This window comes from Euleptes europaea, chromosome 20 (assembly GCF_029931775.1).
Source record: "Euleptes europaea isolate rEulEur1 chromosome 20, rEulEur1.hap1, whole genome shotgun sequence".
NCBI lineage: Eukaryota > Metazoa > Chordata > Lepidosauria > Squamata > Sphaerodactylidae > Euleptes > Euleptes europaea.
In genome coordinates this window covers 9,153,101-9,177,090 of record NC_079331.1, presented here as the reverse complement: position 1 = coordinate 9,177,090, position 23,990 = coordinate 9,153,101, and the positions used below count along the sequence as shown (strand labels likewise).

The window sequence follows — 23,990 nt, the reverse complement described above, 5'->3', positions numbered from 1 at the left end:
TTTCTGTATTGAGCATATGAACCCGCCTTCTGCTGAATCAGACCATTGGTCCGTCCAGATCCGTATTGTCTACTCTGACTGGCAGCTGCTCTGTAGGGTCTCCAGTGGAGGTCTTTCCCATCACTTACTCCAACATTCTTAACTAGAGATGCCAGGGATTGGACGTGGAACCTTCTGCGTGTAAAGCAGATGCTCTTCCACCAAGCCGTGGCCTCGCTTTCATAAATAAAGGATAGATTAGGCATTCTAGGAGCCCCATGGCGCAGAGTGGTAAACTGCAGTCCAAGCTCTGCTCACGACCTTAGTTCAATCCCGGCGGAAGTCGGTTTCAGGTAGCCGGCTCAAGGTTGACTCAGCCTTCCATCCTTCCGAGGTCGGTAAAATGAGGACCCGGCTGGCTGGGGGTAAAGGGAGGATGACTGGGGAAGGCACTTTCAAACCACCCCGTCAACAAAGTCTGCCTAGGAAACGTCGGGATGTGACATCTCCCCATGGGTCAGGAATGACCCGGTGCTTGCATAGGGGACCTTTATCTTTTTTTTTAAGGCATTCTACAACTGTTTATTTCTTGTAGCCATAGTTGTGCCTGGGACATTTTTTTAATTACTTGCAAGTTATTAACCGTAACACGAATTGTTACATACACATTTTTTTTTCCTTTTTAAAAAGAGGATCTTCTGCATGATGCTTTTAGAATAACAATTGTTAAAATTTGTTTTTCTTTAAAATGTCAAGTTCGGACAATATTTGATTATTTTTTTTACAGGTTATCGCCCACCACCCTTCTCTGAGAAGTTCTATCTAGTTGTCATTGAAAAAGACATCAATGGCTGCTCAACACTTCACATGTGGCATCTTCACCTTAGATCTGTGCAAGCCTGCGTAGGTGAGTCAAAATTTCCTAGAAAAACAACGGGATTTTTCCGTATCCCAAAATTGTTTCTTCCAGAAGGTCAGAGCTTCCGATATCGTTTGGAACGCTAACATTGTCTGTTCTGTACCTGTTCGGCTGTAAAATGGATGTTAAAGAAGAAGAGATGGTTTTTATATGCCGACTTTCTCTACCGCTTAAGGGAGAATCAAACCGGCTTACAATTGCCTTCCCTTCCCCCTCCCCACAACAGACACCCTGTGAGGTAGGCGGGGCTGAGAGAGCTGTGACTAGCCCAAGGCCGCCCAGCTGGCTTCGTGTGTAGGAGCGGGGGGAAACAAATCCAGCTCACCAGATTAGCTCATGTGGAGGAGCGGGGAATCAAACCCAGTTCTTTAGATCAGACTCCACCGCTCCAAACCACCGCTCTTAACCACTACACCAGGCTTGCTGGATGATCAGTTCAGTGCTTGGGAACTTGGTCCTCTTGCAAACAGAAACCATGGCTGGTGGTATCTCCTTTCTGTGCCTATTTTGTAACTCATCCTAAACATTGCGGGTTGGATCCTACCAGCTTTTATGTATTTATTTTATTGATTTCATTAAAACGCTTATCTGCCTTTCTGCCTTGTGGAGCTCCAGGCGGCTTACAATATATATAAAACACGTAAAATGGAATACATAAAAGTCAAAATTTAAAACCACAATTTAGGACAGCGAGTCACGTAAATCAGACGCATCCCTCAATAAAACCTTCCCCTTACTGCCTCCTAAAGATTGAAAGTGAGGGGGCCAAATTCACCTCCCTGGGGAGGTTGTTTCATAGTCATGGGGCTACCACTGAAAAGGCCCTCTCCTCTCTCATGTGCCTAGCAAAAGAGCTTCTTTGATTGAGGGGACAGTCAGGAGAGCTTCTTCCTCCTGGGTAAAAATATCTTGGGTAGAAAATCTCTTTATCTTGGGTAAAAAATCCCCTTCAGTCTTGCCTGATACCCTTCCTCGATGCAGCTCCCGTCTTACATGTCTTTTTTCCATGCAGGTCGCATGGTCACGAACGTAGCTTTTTGGTGGTGGGACCCCTTCTCCCCTTATTGTCAATAGAGAAGCTTGTAGGAACCAACCGGTCATTTGGAATTAAGCTCCGCTGAGAGGAGCGGAGGCTTGTTTCTAAGGAAGGCCTCCGATACTGAGCCTTGCTTTTAGCCACCGGCAAAACCCTGCTGTGTGCTCAGCAGGCGCAACATTTTCGGGCAAGGGGGCTTTGTTTGTATGCCTGATCTCCCAGGCTAGAAGTCAGCCTGTCTAGAGGTATTAAAGGTCAGCCTGGATAAGATTTGTAAGCATTTGACAGTGGCCCCGGGGACTGTGAAGGACTGCGTGTCGAAACATGGCTGGGTTTTCGAGGTCAACGGCCGGCACACGTTGTTGGTCCGTGGTTGGGTTGCTTAAACACTGGTCACAGTCCAACCCTGAGCTCAGCGGGCTTAAGCCCGTGGAAGTCAACAGGTACAACTCAGTGTAGGATTGTGGCTGTGTGCAGAATTGCAGCCCAGGAAAAGGATGGAACTAATACAGTTAAAAAGGTACCTAAAAGATCTTTCAGCCTACTATAAGAATTAGATCAAAGTCCTGAGAACCCAGTCAAGATAGTTAGACTTGGTCGCAGTGTTTTGGCTTCCTCGTGAGGGGGTGAGCTCTCCTTCCCTGGAGGTTTTTAAGAAGTTAGATGACCATCTGTCAGCAATTCTGATTCTATGACCATAGGCAGATCATGAGGGCATCTTGGCCATCTTCTGGGCACGGAGTAGTGGTCACTGGGGGTGTGAGGAGGGAGGTAGTTGTGAATTTCCTGGATTGTACAGGGGGTTGGACTAGATGACCGTGGTGGTCCCTTCCAAGTATATGATTCTATGATTAAATTTTGCTGCTGTTTCTATAGCCCTCTCATCAGATCCCCAAAACGAGATTTAACGGATGGCCATCCACAGAGCGGGCTGGAAAGGTTGCCATAAGCAGAGCTAATGCATTCGCATTTTGCTCAGTGTGCATCTTAGAGGAAAACAGAAAATGTGTAATAGATTCAGCAACCTGAGAGCCACAGGACATAACCTCTGCTGCCCTGGGATTCCCCTAAATCTGCCAGGCTTGCTCAAGAAACATGGTCATGTCCTTGAAACCACGGCTTGCTGGTATGGATGTTTGGCATTAGCTCAGTGTGCATATAGGGAAGTGGGTCACTTAAGTGATGCTTTAGATCTCTCTGGGCTCATTCCTGTAGCGTTAAGGAGTGGTTTGGTGTTAATATTCGTCGAGTATACCAGCAAAATAGATTGGCTCGTTTCCAAGAACTTGGGGGATTATTTTCCAGCCTGCTTTTTGTTATCTAAAGGGTTTTTTTTGCCTAGATTTAAAAACAAGAAATGTGCTATGATTATTTGTCACTGTGCTGATTATGCATCATGCTTCTTTAAAAGCAAAATCGACTGAAGTCCATTCATCCGAAAACCAGCTAACCATCCCGGACCAAAAGATTGTGGACTCATCCCCGGAGACGTCACCCAACGCCACTCCAATGCCGCGTTCGTCCTCCGTCGCAAACCTTCAGACAGCTAGTAAACTTATTTTGAGCTCCAACCTTGTCTACAGTTACCCCCTGGATCTTCCTGCTGGCATAGAAGTTATAAGAGCGACTCCTTCTGCGGGTATACCAGTGCGCCAAATGGGCTGTGTGTTACTTAACTCACATATTTGACAGCTTGTTAATCTGTGCTCTGTATTTTATTTATTTTGCGACTTATGGCCCGCGCTCCCTAGCTGAGGACAGGCTCAGGGTGGGAGACATCATTTAAAAATACACCAATAGCGATAACAGTAAAGTTAACGGTAACTTTGAGTTAAAACAATAAAATCCCAATTAAAATAATCCTCAAATCACAAACTCAAGATGGCGCCTGAACCACACCCATATTCATGCTTGCCCGAAACAAGCAATAGGTTATCCCCCTGCCCGCTGACACCTTTTCTGGTGCCTGCCAAGTGTTTTTAGGAAGTGGATAGGATCAGGTGGGGCTTTTGCCCAGCGAGGCTTCTGGTTGACTATTGGAGATCTGATTGGCTGTGCAGTTTTTTTTAAAATGTTGCTTTGGGAACATGATTCTGCACTGTGTTACCCAAGTAAAGCGGCGGCAATCATTTTGTGGCTGGCTCCGCCATTTTGTAGCTGCGCCCACCATGCCGCGTCAGAATTTGTGCCCACAGGCTCAAAAAGGTCGGGGACCACACTAACCCTGTTGATAGTAGATCTGACACGATTCTCAGTCTTGTCAGATCTCAGAAACAAAGCAGAGTTGATCCTGGCTAGTACGTGGATGGGAGACCCCCAAGGAATTCCAGGGTCGCTGAGCAGAGGCAGGCAATGGCAAACCACCTCGGAACGTCTCCTGCCTTGAAAACCCTACGGGTCGCCACCATTACCACCACCACCACCATTACTTTTATAGAAAGGTTCTCCTCCTTCCTTTCAGGGCTGCATTTGTTTCAATGCACTTCTTCCCCGTCACTAATACTGAACTGTTTGATTAAATGTAGGACACCTGAGCTCTTCGTCCATCTACCCCGTCTGTCTTGCCCCTTATTTGCTGGTGACTTCCTGTTCTGATAATAAAGTGCGATTCTGGAGGTGTTCCATAGAGACAGAGGCAAGAAGCAAAAACGGAACGAAAGAGACCTATCACTGGAAGAAGTGGCCATTAATGAATGACGAAAGAGAAGAAGACAGCAGCACCGTGTCTATTGTGGGAAGGCCGGTTGCGGTCAGCTGTTCCTACACGGGGCGCTTGGCCGTGGCCTACAAGCAACCCATTCAGCATAACGGGTTTCTTTCCAAAGAGTTTTCTATGCACGTTTGTATATTTGAATGCGAGTCGACCGGAGGGTCCGAGTGGGTGTTGGAGCAGACAATTCATCTGGATGATCTGGTGAAAGTGGGGAGCGTCCTTGACTCGAGAGTTAGCGTGGACAGTAATTTATTTGTGTACAGTAAATCGGATGTGTTTTTGAACAAGGACAGGTACCTCATGCCGAACATCAAGCATCTGGTCCACCTGGACTGGGTTTCAAAGGAAGATGGCTCGCACATCCTTACGGTCGGCATGGGCGCCAACATTTTCATGTACGGGCGCCTTTCGGGAATCGTGACAGAGCAAACCAGCAGCAAGGATGGCGTGGCTGTCATTACTTTACCACTAGGTGGTAGCATAAAACAAGGTATCAAGTCCAAATGGGTGCTTCTGAGATCAATTGACCTCGTCTCCTCAGTGGATGGTACCCCTTCCTTGCCTGTCTCTCTATCTTGGGTACGGGACGGAATATTGGTAGTGGGGATGGACTGTGAAATGCATGTATATGCACAGTGGAAACATGCCACGAAATCAGGAGACGGGGGAAACAATGCCTTTTCAGCCGAAGAGTCACCCATGCCGGATCCGTTGAAAACAAGTCTGCTCGCCAAAAAGGCCAGTATAATCGACGGGGCTGGAATTATGGATGATGTCTTTGGTACCCCCACTGTGATTCAAGACGGCGGCCTTTTTGAAGCTGCTCACGTCCTTTCTCCTACACTCCCCCAGTATCACCCCACCCAACTGTTAGAACTGATGGATCTGGGCAAGGTTCGCCGAGCAAAAGCCATTCTTTCGCATTTAGTGAAATGTATCGCAGGGGAAGTTGCAATTGTTAAAGATCCAGAGGCAGGAGAAGGTGTCTCCAAACGGCATCTTTCCCGTACCATTAGTGTAAGCGGCAGCACTGCAAAAGATGCCATCACTACGGGAAAAGACGGCACTCGGGACTACACAGAGATAGATTCTATTCCTCCACTGCCCTTATACGCACTTCTTTCAGCGGACCAGGATTCCACGTACAAAACCGAGGAAGTCACCAAAGGGCCGCAAGTCTCGGAAGATCACAAGAAAAGGAAAACCGGGGACCAGTACTCGGACCTTTTCCAGGTTCAGCAAGTCACGACTGATGACTTCGTTGACTTTGAGCCAGAAAGGAGAGAGAACAGATCCAAAGTAATTAACCTGTCTCAGTATGGGCCGACTTGCTTTGGCCGAGAACATGCCAGTGTCCTTTCAAGCCATCTAATGCACTCGAGTTTGCCAGGACTCACCCGACTGGAACAGATGTTCTTGGTCGCATTGGCAGACACCGTGGCCACAACAAGCACTGAACTTGATGAGAACAGGGAGAAGCATTACTCAGGTAAATGGGTTGGCCTAATTTCTGGTTAATACTCCATTTGTTAGAACAAACGAAAGCAGAATTGAACGTGAAGTAATTATGTGCAAATGCAAGCTTGGAGGATTATCCCTTCCTATTCAGTGTTCTTTTAATAATCTGAGATTTTCATCTGGGCAGTTGACTTCTGCCGTAAGATTTTCTTTGCGGCAACCAAGGTTTTTCTCAGGCAGAGTTTCAGAGAAGCCAAGTTGTTCCAAAGAAAAAAATCTAACTAGAAAAGCATATAATAATTTTTATTAAGACCAGTCAAAACGATGCATCCTGATAGTTCCGAACGTGTGTCTTTCTGCACACCTGCACCAGCTGATCTGTATATTTTTGAAGGCACATGCAACAAAAATGTTTGTTTTACAGGGAGAGACACGCTAGACGAGTGTGGCTTGCGGTATTTGTTAGCGATGCGTTTACATACGTGTCTTCTGACATCACTCCCACCTCTGTACCGTGTTCAGCTACTCCATCAAGGTAATGCATCATTTCATTTTTAAGCATTGCTCGGTAGTCTTGTAGGGGGTCGGGGGGAGGCAATAATGGAAATAATTTCAGGTAGGTCTAGAGGAAATAAGTCGTCTGCTCACTATAAGCTACCTGTGGGGATCTGGTAGTGCAACGGACAGTGCTGCAGTTGCATAGACCTGTGGAGTGTGATTGCATAGTCTTATGTTACATGGACAGAGTTGGTAATGAAGGTTAGCAGGAGTACATTAAGGAAGATAGTTGCTCATTGTGTCTGGAGAGCTCCTCTGCTTTTACTTCGGCTGGCCCCATGATGCTCCCATAATCATTTCCACCCTCTACGTTCCCCCTGTCACCCCAGGCACAAGTTCGGATTGGAGGGCTGAACAAACTGCCTGGCCCACGCAAACAGTTAGCTTCTTCCCACCCCAGTGTTATTTCTCTTATGAAATGTCACTGGGTTTTTTTTCATTTTATGCCAATGTGGGGGGGATGTTCTGTGTCATTGCGCAGGTGTTTCCACTTGCCACTTTGCCTGGGCCTTTCATTCGGAGGCCGAGGAAGAGTTGATCAACATGATTCCTGCCATCCAACGAGGAGACCCACAGTGGTCCGAGCTTAGAGCCATGGGCATAGGCTGGTGGGTCAGAAATATCAACACGCTTCGAAGGTGCATGGAAAAGGTAATTGGGCCCGACTTTGCCTGCCTTCATGGGAAATGGTTTACTTCGTTTATATCTCACCTTTCTCCCCAATGGGGACCCAAAACGCCTTAGATCAGGGGTCCCCATTTGTGGTGCCCTCTGATTGATGTTAAGGGGTGAGTGGGGCCAGGTACAGCAAGGCTTCTGACTGGCCATTGGACATTTGATAGGCTGTGCAGATTTTTTAAAATGTTGCCAATGCAACACAGGGATCTTCATTGTGTGGCTGAGGGTGACCTGCGGCAGCCCGCGTATGACTGGCTCCACTTCTTGTCAAAGCCATTTTGTGGCGGCCGTCTTGTGGCTGCCCACACCGCCGTGTGTCAGCATTACAGTGGTGCCCACAGGCTCAAAAAGGTTGGGGGCTCCTGCTCTGTCCGGTGATCAGTTTTCTTGCGTCCTTGTGGAGTCCTGATTTGCTGTGACGATTTGTCTAAGGTTATAAAATCCCAAATCTCACACGTCCACTCTGCTTTTCTGGGGTGGGGGGGTAGTGTCTTCCGGTCAGTTTGCTGATGTGGAGTTTTTGTTTCCTTTCTTTGAATGTTATAGGTTGCAAAAGCAGCCTTCCAGAGGAACAACGAAGCATTAGACGCTGCCCTCTTTTACCTTGCGATGAAGAAAAAGGCCGTGGTCTGGGGCCTGTTTCGGTACGTTCCTTCCTTTGCCTCGGACTTCGAAACAGCTAGAACCGAAGAAAAAAGCTTGCGGAAGTGATAGCAATTCCTGTTACCTTCCTGGATCCAACGTCCTATTTCACGTAGCGACGTATCTGTTCCTTTTTTTTTGTTTACAAACAGGTCTCAACGCGATAAGAAGATGACGGAGTTTTTCAGCCATAACTTCAGTGAAGATCGGTGGCGCAAAGCGGCGTTGAAAAATGCTTTTGCCTTGCTGGGGAAACAGCGCTTTGAACAGTCGGCCGCCTTTTTCTTATTAGCAGGGTCTTTAAAGGATGCGATAGAGGTATTTAACTAAACAGCATTAGCAGACTTGCCCAATGTAATTATTATTACTACTTTCACGCAACGAAAGGGAAAGAAAAGTAGTGGGGATACCAGAGGTTCCCGTTAGCCCACATTCTGACTGTTGGGTGGTCCATTTGGGAGTCATTTCTTTGTTCTATTAGATGCCATGGTAATTCTTCAGATATGACACAAATCTTTATTTTCTGTTCTGTGTAATGCAAAAGGAGTCAACGCAATGGGGATACGTTTGTGCGGGTTTCGTCTAATACGTTGGTCGTCATCTGGTGGTAATTCTGTGGGCATAGTTTACCATACGATAACAGCTGAAAGCTAGCGAACGTCCAGAGGTGGTGTGAATCTGTTTTGTTTGTTACTTACTAGCTTGGCTGTCAAAAGAGATCCCAGATGTCAACGAACCCTACATATTTTAATCTGTATTTCCCAGTATGAGTGCTAGAACTTGTATCGCTGCAACATGTCATACTTCGTCTTGTAGGTGTGTCTTGAGAAAATGGAAGACATCCAGTTGGCTATGGTTATTGCTCGTTTGTACGAGTCTGAATTTGAGATCTCCTCCACCTACACAGCCATCCTTTACGAGAAGATTTTGGGCTGTGAGAAAGATGGGACTGGATTCAGGTGTGTGAAGCTGCACCCTGATCCTTTCCTGAGAAGCCTTGCTTACTGGGTCATGAAAGAGTACACCCGAGCACTTGACACTTTACTAGAACAGACACCAAAGGAAGATGATGAAAATCCAGGTAAAGAAACACCGTGCATGCATTAAGTGCTGTCAAGTCGCTTCCGACTCATGGCAACCCTATGAATCAGTGTCCTCCGAAACGTCCTGTCTTTAACAGCCTTGCTCAGATCTTGCAAATTGAGGACCGTGGCTTCCTTTATAGAGTCAATCCATCTCTTGTTGGGTCTTCCTCTTTTCCTAGCGTGATTGTCTTTTCCAGTGACTCTTGTCTTCGCATAAAGTATGATAGCCTCAGTTTAGTCATTTTAGCTTCTAGGGTCAGTTCAGGCTTGATTTGATTTATAACCTACTGATTTGTTTTTTCGGCAGTCCACGGTATCCGTAATACTCTCCTCCAACACCATATTTTAGTGACTTTTAGTGTGTGTGAATTACTCTCTGTGTGTTACCAATTGCATGCAGAATTTCTTCACCTGAATAATTGCAGTTCTGGATATTTTTTTCCCTCCTTGCATGGAAGTACATGTGGGTATCTTTAATCAAAAGGAGTTTTAGTATGGTGGGTATTTCTCAAGCAGCAGTATGATCCACATTTGGAAATAGGTGGTATTCCCAGTGGCTTTATGAATAGTGATCTAGAAAATTATTGTTGAACCCGGTTGAGATGGGGTCTGTTAGACAGTTTCATAAGCCCTCCTCCCATCCCTCCCCCAATGTCCCATTCATGTCTTCAGTTTTGCAAAGCATTCATTCCTTAACTGCATTTTGATGTCTCTCTAATTTTTCTAGTCATCATCAAATCATGCAATCCAGTGGTGTTCAGTTTCTACAACTACCTTCGTACCCACCCCTTGCTCATCCGCCGAAATTTTTGCTCCCCTGAGGGGACTTTGGCCATTGTAGGTTTACAAACAGAGAAAAGCTTTGTGGATAAAATTAATCTCATTGAAAGGAAGCTCTTTTTCACCACCGCGAATGCTCATTTTAAAGTGGGGTGTCCCGTCTTAGCTCTTGAAGTCCTTTCCAAACTTCCCCAAATAAGCCACAGATCCATGCTTTCTGCCAAGGAAGAGGTAGCCAGCCCGAGTCTTGTGCAGAATGGTGTGAAATTGGAGCCAAAGGGATTGAAGGAAGGGAGCACCGCAGACTGGTCGCAGCAATCGGCTGAGTCTGCGTCCCTTATCGACTGGAGTCAGCCAGCGGTAACGTTTGAGGATGAACCCTTGAAACTTGATTGGGACGAAGACAGAAGTGGTTCCCAGGAAGATGAGGAGAGGGAAGGTTTGCTAATGAAGGATTCAAAACTGGAAGCCGAAAGTCAAAAGCGCGATGAGAAAAGCCCGGATGCTGATCAAAGCCAAGATGCGGACGCGGTGGAGACGGAAGTCGACGTGATTGCCGAGCAGCTCAAGTTCCGAGCGTGTCTGAAAATCCTCATGACCGAACTAAGAACGTTGGCCACCGGTTACGAAGTCGACGGCGGGAAGCTCCGTTTCCAGCTTTACAACTGGCTGGAAAAAGAGATCGCGGCGCTCCACGAAATCTCCAACCATGGAGCACGGGGCAAAGACTATACAGACGCCCAGATCAACGGGGACTTGCTCGAGCGCGAAGAAGCGGCGGATAAGCCGGAGATCGGCCCGTACGAGCGGCACCAGATTGAAAGGCGGAGGCTGCAGGCGAAGCGCGAGCATGCCGAACGGCGGAAGTGGTGGCTGCAGAGGAACCAGGCGCTCCTGAGAGTCTTTCTGAGCTACTGCAGCCTCCATGGAGCGCAGGGGGGTGGCCTCGCGTCCGTGAGGATGGAGCTGAAGTTTTTGTTGCAAGAATCACAACAAGTAAGGCCATCCTTTTTATTGAGGCTTTCTTTTTTTTTGGTAGCAGCTTTGGTAGCAATTTCACTTGGCTTCACTTGAATGATACAAGCTGAGTTAACAACTTCGTTCAGGGGTCCGTGGCAGCTGTCGACTCCTCTTCTGGCACCCTCCAAGTGTTTTTAGACAGTGGGCGGAGTCAGGTGGGGCTGCTGCCCAGCTGGGCTTCTGACTGACCACTAGAGATCTGATTGGCTGGGCAGATTAAAATAACATAGTTTCAGTAGCAGCTGCTACCACATTTAGTACAGTACAATTCTGTTGCCTGCATAGAAAAGCCCCCTTGAAGAATTCCGTTTTGCTTCAAATTGTAGTACTCTAGGCAGCTGCTCAGTTTGCCTCAATGGCTAGGTTAATGGGACAATTAGTAATGTGCTTAATAGATACCTGCATTAAAAGGCTTATGTTCGCCATGCAGTGTTCAAAATCCTAAAAAGACCAGGGAATCCCATGTAGCCAAAAGCAATGCACATGCTGTGGGTAAGAGATATAATTTTTTATTGTCCTGCATTAATTACAGATTGGGACAATGTGTCCAAGTTATAGTGTGGGTGGGGCCTTGGGAATGCAAGTTTAGTCTAGGGATCAATATTCTTCCAGAGTCTGCACACTGGTTTTGAGGAGTTGAACTGGGGTGTCAGCTGCACTGGCATTGATGATTGTGTTGTTTAGATTTGTAGTTTGGGGCCAGATATTTTTTGGGGGTGGATTTTTCAATTTAGTTTCTATTATATTTTATATATTCTGTTTGTGTCATGTATGTTTTGTTGCATATTGCTTCTAATTTTTGTTTAATAAATCAATTTTAAAAAAAAAGAATTCAGTTTTGCATAGTTTGTAGAAAGCCGGGAGAATGGGAGCCTTCATGACCTCCTCAGACAGGCCTTTCCACAAGGTGGAGACCACAACAGAGAAGGGACACGTTTTGTTTTATTTCATCAGGAAACAACCGTCAAGCAGCTTCAGTCCCCTCTTCCATTACCTACAACCCTGCCGTTGCTCTCCGCAAGCATCGCGTCTACAAAAACAGTCATAGCCAACCCGGTGCTGTACTTAAACAACCACATCCATGACATCCTTCACACGATCGTGCAGATGAAAGCCCCTCCGCATCCCAACGTTGAAGATGTCAAGGTAAGACAAGGGCAAGGGTCTCTCTCCTAAAACTCGATTGGGATTTGACTCGATTAAGCATGGAATGAACTGTGGGTAGACAAGGTTCTAGCTGAATATGATCTTCTTGTGGATGGGCCAGGGTCCCGTCCACCTTGGGCTTCCTTGATGCTTTGGATAGGGTTGCCAGCCTCCAGGTGGTGAACAATAAACAACAGAAAGGCAGAACCACAAATAGTATGCAAAAAGTGGACGTTGTTATCAAAATATCAAAAAGTGTATCAACTTAAGTGCAGGAATATATAACAATATACAGCTTATATGCAAAATACAAAGGTGTCCAAGATAAATAGTCCTTTTTGGTCATAACATGAATCTTGTAAGGGTGCCTCCAGGGCAATCCACCAGCTTGCTATGTAGCATGCGTTCTTGGACATATAGTGCTGTTTTTGGGTTCCCTTGACCTCTATCAAGAGAATAGGCAAACAGGGATCCGGTAATCTTCCTGTTTCGATGGTTAATCTTCCTCAGACCAGGACATGGACTGCTCAGTGGCCGGCTCACATGTCAGAATGGGAGAAATTATGAGAGAAATGAGAGAAATGGTAGCTGAAGATCTCCCGCCATTACAACAGGCAACAGAGATTGGTTCGCCTGGAGAAAATAGCTGCTTTGGAAAGTGGACTTTGGAAATGGCATTATACCCCATTGAAGTCCCTCCTCTCTCCCAATCCCTCCCTCTTCAGTCTCCACCCCCAAAATCTCCAGGTATTTCCCAACCAAGGGCTGGCAACCCTAGCTTTGGACCAAAAGCACCGGTCTGGTTTGCACAGTTAAACTCCAAGCCATAGAGCTGAGAGGCACCAGTCATGACGACATTAGACAATCTACACATAAGCCTCTAATGGAAAGCGGTGTCAACTGTGTCGATGTCAAATGGAGCCATACCGTTTCTCTGCAGTGTGGCAGAGGAGGGGGACGGGGCCGTGGCTCGGTGGTAGAGCATCTGCTTGGCATGCACAAGGTGCCAGGTTCAATCCCCGGCATCTCCAGTTAAAGGGACTGGGCAAGGAGGTGATGGGAAAGACCCCTGCCTGAGACCCTGGAGAGCCCCTGCCTATCTTAGACAATACTGACTTTGATGGACCAAGGGTCTGGTTCAGTATAAGGCAGCTTTGTGTGCCCCCTAGGAGCCACACCCTTGCACTGTTATCTGCTCAAGGCAAAGAGGGAGCAGGTGATAGTAGAGAATATGAGGATATTGGCCAGAAGTGAAGCTGTGTTCAGATATTGCGGGTTGCATTGCAGCGGTTTCCGGTGGCTGTAAATGCCCTGAATTCTTCCAAGCAGTTGCTAAGCATGCTACCTTAGAGGATCTTCTCATCTCAAACTGCAGCAGAGCAGACAAAGAGAAGGGAAGGCAGAGCCTTTGTTATTCAGCGACTTCCATCTCCCAGCTGAGGATTTCTGTCTGACTGCTTGGGTTTATACTTGCAGTGGCTTAAAATAGAAAATTATTATTTTTTCCCCTTTAGGTGCATACTCTTTATTCGTTAGCGGCTTCCCTTTCTGCGTCTATTTACCAAGCACTGTGCGATAGCCACAGCTATAGGTAAGGCCCATACTGCTCTTTCCGGCATTTGCATTTCAGATGTGTTTTGTTCTTGACGGTTCCGTGCATGACCTGACTTCCACCGATTGTATATCATGTTGACTTCGGTGGGAGAGATTTGCACTCGGCTGCGTTCGTACGGTCACAAACCAACCACAGTTTGATTGTGTGTGTGAACAGCCCTGCAACCCTGCAGCTCACACAATCGCCCGCCCTCCCCTTCTCACAGTGCGCTGAGACAAACATTGGTTTAAGGAAGTCTTTGATTCAACTCCGGTTTGTGACCGTGTCAGAATCTGGGCACTTTAACAAATTAGAGTTTGTTCCTTGCCCAGGGACCTGGATTCGAAAACCGCGTTCTTAACTAACAACAGGAACCTGGGATCTTTACCGATAACCTGAAATCTTGGTTTCTAAATAACTGGCCATAGTTTCTTTTGACGTAAAATGATATCGTCTGACATTAAGAAAAAATTAAAACGGCGTCTCTCTCTTTTCAGCAGTCAAACGGAGACAAATCAGTTTACAGGAATGGTTTATCAAGGGCTGTTATTAAGTGACCGTCGCAGACTGAGGACAGAAAGCATCGAAGAGCACGCGACGCCAAATTCATTACCTGCTCAGTGGCCTGGTAAGAAAAGCCACGTTTGCTAATAATATCCCGTGCTTTAACAATATCCCATGCTTTATTTTCCAAGATCCTTGGTTATGCACTGCTGTTTTCCCTGGAGGAGAGCGTGCAATAAGATTCCCATGTCCAGTTATCAAATAGCTTGCTAACTTAAGAGGATGCTGGTTGTTGCCACACTGGTGTGTTCTATCATTCATGTACTCATTTGTGGGCATATAGTCATTCAGACATGATTAAAACGCTTAGGGCCGTTCAGCCTGGAAAGAAGGTGGTTAAGGGGAGACATGACAGAGGTCTATAAAATGATGCATGGTTTGGAGAGAGTGGACAGGGAGAAGCTTTTCTCCCTCTCTCGTAATTCTAGAACGCGGGGTCATCTGCTGAAGCTGGAGGGGGAGAGATTCGACTCTGATAAAAGGAAGTATTTCTTTACACAACGCATAGTTAAATGGTGGAACTCCCTGCCCCAGGATGTGGTGATGGCTGCCAACTTGGGAGGCTTGAAGAGGGGAGTGGACATGTTCATGGAAGAGAAGAGTATTCATGGCTACTAGTAAAAATGGATACTGGTCATGATGCATACCTATTCTTTCCAGGATCAGAGGAGCAGGCCTATTATACTAGGTGCTGTGAAACACAGGCAGGACGGTGCTGCTGCAGCCGTCTTGTTTGTGGGCTTCCTAGAGGCACCTGGTTGGCCACAGTGTGAACAGACTGCTGGACTTGATGGGCCTCGGTGTGATCCAGCAGGGCTTTTCTTATTACTTGGGATGTAGAAGGTCCTAGGTGCAGTCCCTGACTTCTCCAGTTAAAAGGATCAGGTAGCAGGTAGCATGAAAGACATTCGTCTGAGACCCTGGAGAGCGGCTGCCAGTCAGAATAGACAACATTGACCTTGATGAACCAATGGCAGCCTTGTGTATTCCAGGCGTCCCAAGGTTTCTTTGCGAATTGCGCTTTCCCTTCCTCATCCTCTGTTTCTGCAGGTGTGACTTCCCTTATCAGTCTCCTAAACACAGCCCAGGCTGAGGACCAACCCAAGCTAAACGTCTTACTGTGTGAAGCTGTCGTGGCTGTCTACTTGAGTCTGCTGGTCCACGCTCTGGCGACCAACTCGTGCAATGAATTGTTTCGGCTGGGGGCCCATCCCCTGAACAGTCGCATGTGGGCAGCCATCTTTGGAGGAGGGGCAAAGCTAGTCATAAAGCCAAGAAGGCAGTCTGAAAATATTCCAGGTACTATATATCCGAACAGCCTGTATCTATAGAGGAACGGTATTGCAAATGGCCAGTGTGTATCTTTTTTATTATTATTTTTATTTTATTTTATCTAATGGGATACAGAAACAAAAAAGGGTTAAAAAGGAAAAAGACAAACACATGTCCATGTCCAAGCATTAACAAAGTAATCCGTTCGTACATCAGCTTCAATCTCTTCCTTAAAATTCTAAAATTTTAGTTAAATTGTGTTAAATTTATTTAAATTGTGGAACTCCCTGCCCCAAAATGTGGTGATGGCTGCCAACTTGGAAGGCTTTAAGAGGGGAGTGGACATGTTCATGGAGGAAAGGGGTATTCATGGCTACTAGTTAAAATGGCTACTAGTCAGGATGCATGCCTATTCTCTCCAGGAATTCTCTCCAGGATCAGAGGAGCATGCCTATTATATGAGGTGCTGTGGGACACAGGCAGGATAATGCTGCTGCAGTCGTCTTGTTTGTGGGCTTCCTAGAGGCACCTGGTTGGCCACTGTGTGAACAGACTGCTGGACTTGATGGGCCTTGGTCTGATCCCACAGGGCTTTTCTTATGTTCTTATGTTCTTAAAACTGTGTCTTAATAGTGGCCTATAATATATTGCCATTCCCTTATGGAGTACTATGCATAACATGATATTTAAAACTACTTAGTAGATCATTAATTAATTGGCCAGTGTGTATCTTGTCAATATTCCAGATGCACAGATGGAAAGCTTTAAGGAACCATTATGTAGTAGCCTGCATAACGTAGCTTACGTCAGGGGCGTCAAACATAAGGCCCGGGGGCCGGATCCGGCCCCTTGAGAGTTCATATCCGGTCTGCAAGCCAGCTGAGGCAGCACCACCACCACCCCACACTCTCGATCTGGGCTGGAGAGGTCTGGCCTGGCCCGACCGAGTGACATTTATGTCATATCCGGCCCTCGTGACAATCGAGTTCGACACCCCTGGCTTACGTACCTTAGAAATTTTTACCCACCTTAGAATTCTTCTGTTTCTCGATGCAGAGTTTGATTTAGTGCTCGGTATAAGCGACCCGGGTTTCGGTACTGTCAGGTTGCAAGAATGCCTCGCCGTCCTAGACAATAAAGTGATCGGTCCTCTAATTGATTCAATTCAGATAAACCCCAGAGTTTACCCGTCAACGCAGAAAATGTAACATCCTTAAAACATCAGCAGTTGTCGCAACAAACAACTTTGTCAAATAGCAATGAAATGGCAGCTGGCGGCAGCCCAGAGCATCTAGGCCAGAAGGACGGTGAGCCGCTCTGTGCATTGGTTGCTGTGTCTTTCCTCTCCCTACGAACTGTCGTTCAGGACTGAATACTCTGCTGGGGCTTTCGCTAGATTGTTTTCGGCTCGCTGCGTTTCTTTACTTAGTGCGTCGCTTTTTCTCTGTAGCTGGGCCTTAAAATTTGGCCGGCTGTCATCTTCAAATTCAGGCATCGGGTTATCGTTTTTGGATCCCTGACCCAGGCGGTGAATCGATGGTGGTTTTGTTATTCCCTGCAAGCTCCTGGATCTTGCTGAGGTTTTATTCAAAGGGACGGGTGGCTGATCTTTACATTCACCTGCTTTGATCCGAGGGGTAGGCCTTGGAAGCCCAAATGGCATAATTTATTTGTTGGATCTATTTAAAACATTTATTAGCCACTTTTCGTCCTTAAGGCGGCTTACAGAATGTGGACACTTAGATAATGTGGACACTCCAATTTGAATCTGTCTGCGTTCCATGTGGAAGCAGCCTTGCTGTGATATGCTGAATCTTGGGTGATGCTTGCAGAATCTGACTTACGTGTAGGTAAATATAATCACGATTGTATTATCAAACAATCCTGGGGAAGACTCAGCACTGGAAAACCCTTAGGCGGGGTTGTGTTCTGTCTGCTGTCCTTTCCTTTCTTAAACTTAACCTCGGTGCTGTGCCAAATCTGTGCATATGCTCACCAGGGTTAGCTTTTTCACTAGAACTTTACTAAGCTTTGCCAGCCCCAGTTACAAATGACTGCTGTAGCATATGTCTTGGTGCACGGCCCTAAGTGCGATGAATGTGTCAGACAGTCTAGATTTGCTCCATATTATGAGCTGTCTAGATTGGTTTCATTACGTCAGCTGTACGTAAGTGCACCGTAAAAAACAAACTTTGTCCGTGCCACGTCAAAGCAGTTTAGTGGGGATGTAAGTTAAATCATCCAGAATTCTTCTAAGAGCTAACTGAAAAATTTGAAATTATTCGTCAAAATGACAAGCATAAAACATGAAATTGTGTGTGTGTGTTGACTTGAATTTTAGGCATAAGTCACTGTTGGCTGTCAATGTTTGTTCTTGAAAATTTTCAGCTGTAACTTTTTAAAACAACTACCAGAAATGATTGAAAAGAATGCCAACCTTCATTCTTAATTTCCAAAGTGCCTTCTCTTCCCTTCTGATGAAGCTAACTTTCTTTCAATCTAGTAGCCGATCCGGCTTCTGATGAAACAAAAGACGTTAACAAAGGTCTGTAAAGGTGTGCAGAGTAGATGGAACTGGCTTGTTCTGACAGACGGGCGGTCAACCAGTTTGATCGATCAAGGGATGAGGGCTCGTTGTTTCACCACAACCAAATATTGTCAAATATCGCATGAAGACAAGGTTGGCCTCAGGTCCAGCATGATAGTACAGTTTCCTCTGTGGGTCATCCACTGTAACTGCCCGCGTTTCCAAGGAATTCAGGGTTCAACGACAGCGAGCACATGTGATCCCAACCGTGTTCCCAAGTGCTTAGGATTTCCGGTTTGCTTTCTGAAGCTCTGTAGAGGGACAAAATGCTAGAGCCCCTACAACTGTAGCACATGGTTTGTTGCTACATGAAACGGGTGGGGGGAAGAATCCCGAGATTCGTGTGGTTCCTCCATCCCTCCTCTCGCGCATGGCAATTTAAAGGCTTTTACGGCAAGCCCCGTCATATCTGAACGATGCACTATGTATTACACTGTTTTTATTGCATTGCCTTCTAATTCTGTAATTCATCTCAGAGAGAAAGGATTAAGTACATAAAGGAGCCCCAAGGCACAGAGTGGTAAGCTGCAGTACTGCAGCCCAAGCTCTGCTCACAACCTGAGTTCGATCCCAACGGAAGTCGGTTTCAGGTAGCCGGCTCAAGGTTGACTCAGCCTTCCAGTCTTCCGAGGTCGGTAAAATGAGGACCCAGCTTGCTGGGGGTAAAGTGCAGATGGCTGGGGAAGGCAACGGCAAACCACCCCGTAAACATAGTCTGCCTAGTAAACTTCAGGATTTGACATCACTCCGTGGGTCAGGGATGACCCGGTGCTTGCTGTCTTCCCTAAAACTGGAGTTTGGAAATTAGGTTGCCACACAGGAAAGGAACTGGGGAAGGAAACCTGTGGAGGGAGTAGGATCCCTCGGGTCAATTTCCATTTGTTATTACTTTAGAATCGGACCAATGGTGTTGCTATCTATTTAACTGCATTTAGAGAATAGTTTTCTGTACTTGGTGTGCTCATTTTACTTTTGCTTTTTAAAAAATATTTTGTAACCGTTCAGGGATAACCCTGGAGTTCCAGGCTAAAAGCCAAGTACAGAGGAAAACTGTTTAGTCTTCTAACAATCACGCTAATCTGACATTACTAATATGCATCATTACAATTGGGGGGGGATCTTTGTTATTTCCCAATAACCATTTTTAAAAATTGGAATAAATGTCTGGGTTCCCTTCTATTATTTATTTTTTAAATGCTTGACCAATATTTGACAATGTTTGGCTGGTATTAGACAAAATCAATTTGGTTAAATATTTTGGCTGACTCAATACCCAGCCCTTTGTGTGTTGGTAGAGGAGTCTATACTCCTAAATCTGAGCATGTTTGGAATGAGGTAAGTGTAATCTTCAGGCATGAATGGAAAAATCCAATTTTGCATATTAATACTTAAAAAGTACTTCAGCGCTCTAGTAACATCTTCAACGTAAGCATTCTTACAGGCTTACGCTGTTAAAGAGATACTCGTTTTAGACTTGAGATGATATATGATACTCTGGTGGTTGCTACTCTGATTAACTTTCGTCACATATGAAGTAGCTTTTCGACTTGTAGGATCGATCTGAAGATTACAGACACCTCTTGTCTAGCTGTGGTTTAGCTACAAACAACTTAGCATTTTTTTCCTGCTCAGTTTTTGATTATTAGTGCACTTTTGATTGAAATTTGCACAAAACGTTCTAAGTAACAACTAAGGCACCAGTTGGTAACCACCGTTGGGGCTATCTAACCGCTCTGTGTTCAGCTCCTCCAGTACCTTCCGAAGAAATGGATAAGCATCGCCGCAGGTTCAACATGAGGATGCTGGTGCCCGGGAGACCGGTGAAAGACAGTGTTGTCCCCCCACCTGTGCCTGCGGAAAGACCCTCCTACAAAGAAAAATTCATCCCTCCGGAGCTCAGCATGCTAGACTATTTTGTTGCCAAGGTAGGTTGTTTTCTGTATCATAGAAATAAATGGGGGGGGTTCATTTTAAAATGCCTAGTTCCCATCATGCCACTGGCAAGAACTCCCTAGATGGGCCTTACGAGAGCTGTCCTCTCTCCCCTTCTGCTCTCTTATCCTCAATAATACCGCTTTGGGTTATGGGATTGTTGTCAGGATCGCACCCAGAGGAGGTATGTGATGTTGTTAGAAACCCTCAAACGGGACATGCAAGCAGCGTGTAGCGTTATCATTATTATAATCTTATATTTGCAGCCGTTCCTTCCTTTATCCGACAGCGGGGTGATCTACGACTCCGACGAAAGCATTCATAGCGAAGACGAGGACGATGATGCCTTCCTCTCGGATACACAGATCCTGGAGCACAAGGATCCCAACTCGTACAGGTAGGTAGCACCGATAACTGGGCTAAGAAATATCAGAGATGCATGTTGCCAGGACTCTTGTGGACTTCCCTGTAGCCAATACATTAAGACGTATTTTGATTGCACCAATACCGCAGGGTCTGGAATCCACAATACCGCAGGGTCCACCAATACCGCAGGGTCTGGAGTACCCTCTATCAGTTTGGTCACCCATCTCCATCCCATTTGGGATTCAATCTCTCTGTACAACTCTTACTGTACTCCAGTGAACTTCCAGCAAATTTTGAGGAGGAGAACGCAAGGAAGAAAGACTCACACCACCCAGGGAGGGAAGAAAACCTCTCATTTCCCTGGTGTCCTCTGCAAACAACCCCTCAGTCACAGGATCTAAGCAATGCTCATTCACAGTACTTAAAAATAAAAATCCCCCAGTATTTATTCTCTCAAGGAGGGGAGCGTCAATCGGTCAGACAATTTATCAGAAGTCCTGTAGATCGCGTTTCGACACTGTTCACAATCCATGGGGGAGGGGGACCCAGAGATGATAGTCTGAAATCAACTGTAATAGGATTTGCCGATTAACCCTACTTAAATTGTTTGCGAACGGGGAACTGTCTAATCCTAGAACACAGTGTTCCAGCGAGACGACCTCAAGCACGTACACACCTGCAAACGCTTGTTGTCCATTTACTCTTAATTTTCAGGAAAAGTTTCCTTAAAAATATGGGTAGGACAGTGGGGCTAAACGGGAACCTTTATTCGGAAATGCCTTTGCCATGCAATGTGTAATGCTTATTTCTCTTCCTGCAGCTGGGCTCTCATCCATTTGGCAATGGTAAAACTAGCCCTGAACAACATTAAGACATTTTTCCCCATTACTGGTTTAGAAATATCTGGTGAGTTGAGTTGTTTTACCGATCTATACTACCTTAAAACCTCTCCTGATCTTGTGAAGTTCCTTCAGAGCCCTTTCCGGTTAGCCCGTTCTTGATTCTCTGTCTCCTAAACCCTTTTAAACATTTTATATGTTTATATGAGAGAGCCAGCGTGGTGTAGTGGTTAAGAGCGGTGGTTTGGAGCGGTGGACTCTGATCTGGAGACCCGGGTTCGAGTCCCCACTCCTCCACATGAGTGGTGGAGGCTAATCTGGTGAACTGGATTTGTTTCCCCACTCCTACACATGAAGCCAGCTGGGTGACCTTGGGCTAGTCACACTCTCTCAGCCCCACCTACCTCACAGGGTGTCTGTTGTGGGGAGGAGAAGGGAAGGTGATTGTTAGCCGGTTTGATTCTACCTTGAGTGGTAGAGAAAGTTGGCATCTAAAAACCAACTCTTCTTCTTCTACAGACTTGGGGTTTCCTTTTGAGGTTGCCGAAGTCTAGCTTAGCTCTGGCTAAGGGGCGTCACGGTACTATTCTTTTGCTGCAGGGGATGTTTGATGGTTGTCAAAATTCAGTTTTGGGTGAATAGGTTTTTTTTTTTTTTTATGTTCGTTCAGATCTTCCAGTCAAGTCACCACTGGGAATTGCTGTGATCAAAAACTTGGAGAACTGGGAGCAGATCCTGCAGGAAAGAATCGACCAGTTTGAAGGCCCTCCTCCAAATTACATCAACACTTATTTCCCTGAGCTTGGAACGGGCGCCGGAGCAGCTGCTGCGCGAATAAAAGCCATGGTTGACCCTGAGAACACACCGTTCAAGTATGAGAGATTATCTTTTATGAAGGAAATAATGCTTGTGATGAACAAATTGCAGCCATTTAGGGGGGTGGCTCTGTTAGTCTCAGTAAAAATGGTGTCTAGAGGCACCTGGTTGGCCACTGTGGGAACAGACTGCTGGATCTGATGGGCCTCGGTCTGATCCAGCAGGGCTTTTCTTATGTCCTTACGTTCTTAAAAGAGGGTCTCCGTGTTACCAACTGTTTGGCTGCTGGGTGAAATAGGATGCCCGACTAGATGGGCCATTGGTCTGATCCAGCGAGGCTCTTCTTATGTCCTTACCTTCTAAGTTGCATACTTCAGAGACCATGGTGCTGTGAAATGTAGGAAGTACAAGATAAAACGTAAATTACATAAAATTCAAATGTGCTCAAGGAAAGTACAGGGGCAATTCGCAATAGCATTAATCGGTGTTAACACAAACTTTCTAGCTAGCATCTGTCATGGCTAAGGAATCCCACATTCTTTTTGTGGCCTTGGGAGGTGGTATTTTCTGACTTTATAATGAATTATAATTCAGCAGTTCCACGCTGGAGTCTCCCTTTGAAGTTCCTTTGCCAGACCATGAGGACTTTCAGATTAGCTACAGTGTTTCTGGGAGGTGGAACTGTTCTCTCACTGTTTTTCTTAGCTTTGTCTTTTTAAATGTCAGATTTAGGCTTTCAAGACTACGCTCGACAGAGTTGCTGTAGTTTTACAACTCCTTAGTTAGCACAGTATTTTGTTTTTCCTGTTCAACAGTTCATCTTTTCATATGTCCAGTTTAAAAGTCAAATCCCTGTTGGAAACAGTACTGTGCCCTTCTGCTAACTAACGTCAAGCTACCATTTGACTGAAACAAAAAGATAGAACGGGCCTCTTTATTTCCAGTTTCCTTGAAGCTGTACTATGTGGATTTGTGTGTGGTCCATGGTTGTTTTGTTTCATTTCAGCAATTTTCTTTCATTCAACGAACATGCCCTTTGATGAGAAAAGAATCCATTACTTGATGGCGTCTCTCCGTAGTTTATGAGATTGCTTCTTGAGTTCTATAGAATTAGAGAACTCATTGTAGGCTTTGATAATTTGTGAACACACAGCCTTTGCCAATAACCTACAGGACCGGATTTATTCAGACAACTTTCAATGTTCCATTCAGCTCTGTTTAAAATTACATCAGACTTTTTTTCCTGTTATATATATATATATATATATATATATATATATATATATATATATATATATATATATATATATATATATATATATAAAAATTACATGGAAGTATTATAACACCAATGCCCTCGTCTTCCCCTCCTTCCAGATCCAAAGATTATTCTGCGCTGCCAGCTAAGAGGCTGTGGCATTTTCTGGTGAAACAAGAACTATTGCAGGACACCTTTCTCCGCTACACCTTTGCCAAGAAAAGGAAGCAAAGTGAGGTACACAGAATCCACCGCAAATGGTTTCGGCAGATGTTCTAATCGTGCTCTTCCCCCGGCTGCCTTTTTTAGGAAGTGTGATGCTTTTTGTGTGAATTGTTTTATTTTAGCGTTGCAGTGTTCTTGCTTTGCAGGAATGATTGTTCTTAGCGGAGCATAGACGAACTTTGCAAAATAGCGGGTGTGTATGTGCGCGTGGGTGTCAGCGCGGGTAGTTCGATGTTATCAACAGATGTCATTGATTGGCTTGATGTTATCCGTTAGTGCGCACGCCGCCTCTTGTGCAAACGCGAAGCTTTCTCTGCGGTTTGAACATCTGGCCAGTTGTACGCGTACAGAGCTGGCCTGAACGCTGGGTTGGATCCAGACTAAATTGGCATCTTCCACCGACTCCCCCTGCCCGCCACGGACCCCCATATGTAATGTTAATAATAATAATTTATTAATACCGTCACTGACCAGCAAAAAAACAAAACAAAAAAAACAGCCAAAAGAGAACCACAACAACAGC

General features: G+C 45.7%; 1 protein-coding gene across 2 annotated transcripts in view; it reads left to right on the top strand.

The window, feature by feature from the left end:
* The window catches only part of DMXL2 (Dmx like 2), a 73,517-nt gene that overhangs the window by 36,816 nt on the left and 12,711 nt on the right, over positions 1-23,990 (top strand). For both annotated transcript variants that reach the window (XM_056865696.1, XM_056865695.1), the window contains exons 16-33: positions 767-886; positions 3,346-3,573; positions 4,460-6,136; positions 6,530-6,640; positions 7,145-7,314; positions 7,888-7,985; positions 8,136-8,301; positions 8,800-9,064; positions 9,796-10,844; positions 11,823-12,014; positions 13,529-13,605; positions 14,106-14,236; positions 15,223-15,471; positions 19,775-19,956; positions 20,230-20,360; positions 21,150-21,235; positions 21,839-22,040; positions 23,362-23,479. In XM_056865696.1, the coding sequence (XP_056721674.1) occupies positions 767-886; positions 3,346-3,573; positions 4,460-6,136; positions 6,530-6,640; positions 7,145-7,314; positions 7,888-7,985; positions 8,136-8,301; positions 8,800-9,064; positions 9,796-10,844; positions 11,823-12,014; positions 13,529-13,605; positions 14,106-14,236; positions 15,223-15,471; positions 19,775-19,956; positions 20,230-20,360; positions 21,150-21,235; positions 21,839-22,040; positions 23,362-23,479 (5,252 nt within the window). The remainder of the gene's footprint in view (positions 1-766; positions 887-3,345; positions 3,574-4,459; positions 6,137-6,529; positions 6,641-7,144; positions 7,315-7,887; positions 7,986-8,135; positions 8,302-8,799; positions 9,065-9,795; positions 10,845-11,822; positions 12,015-13,528; positions 13,606-14,105; positions 14,237-15,222; positions 15,472-19,774; positions 19,957-20,229; positions 20,361-21,149; positions 21,236-21,838; positions 22,041-23,361; positions 23,480-23,990) is intronic.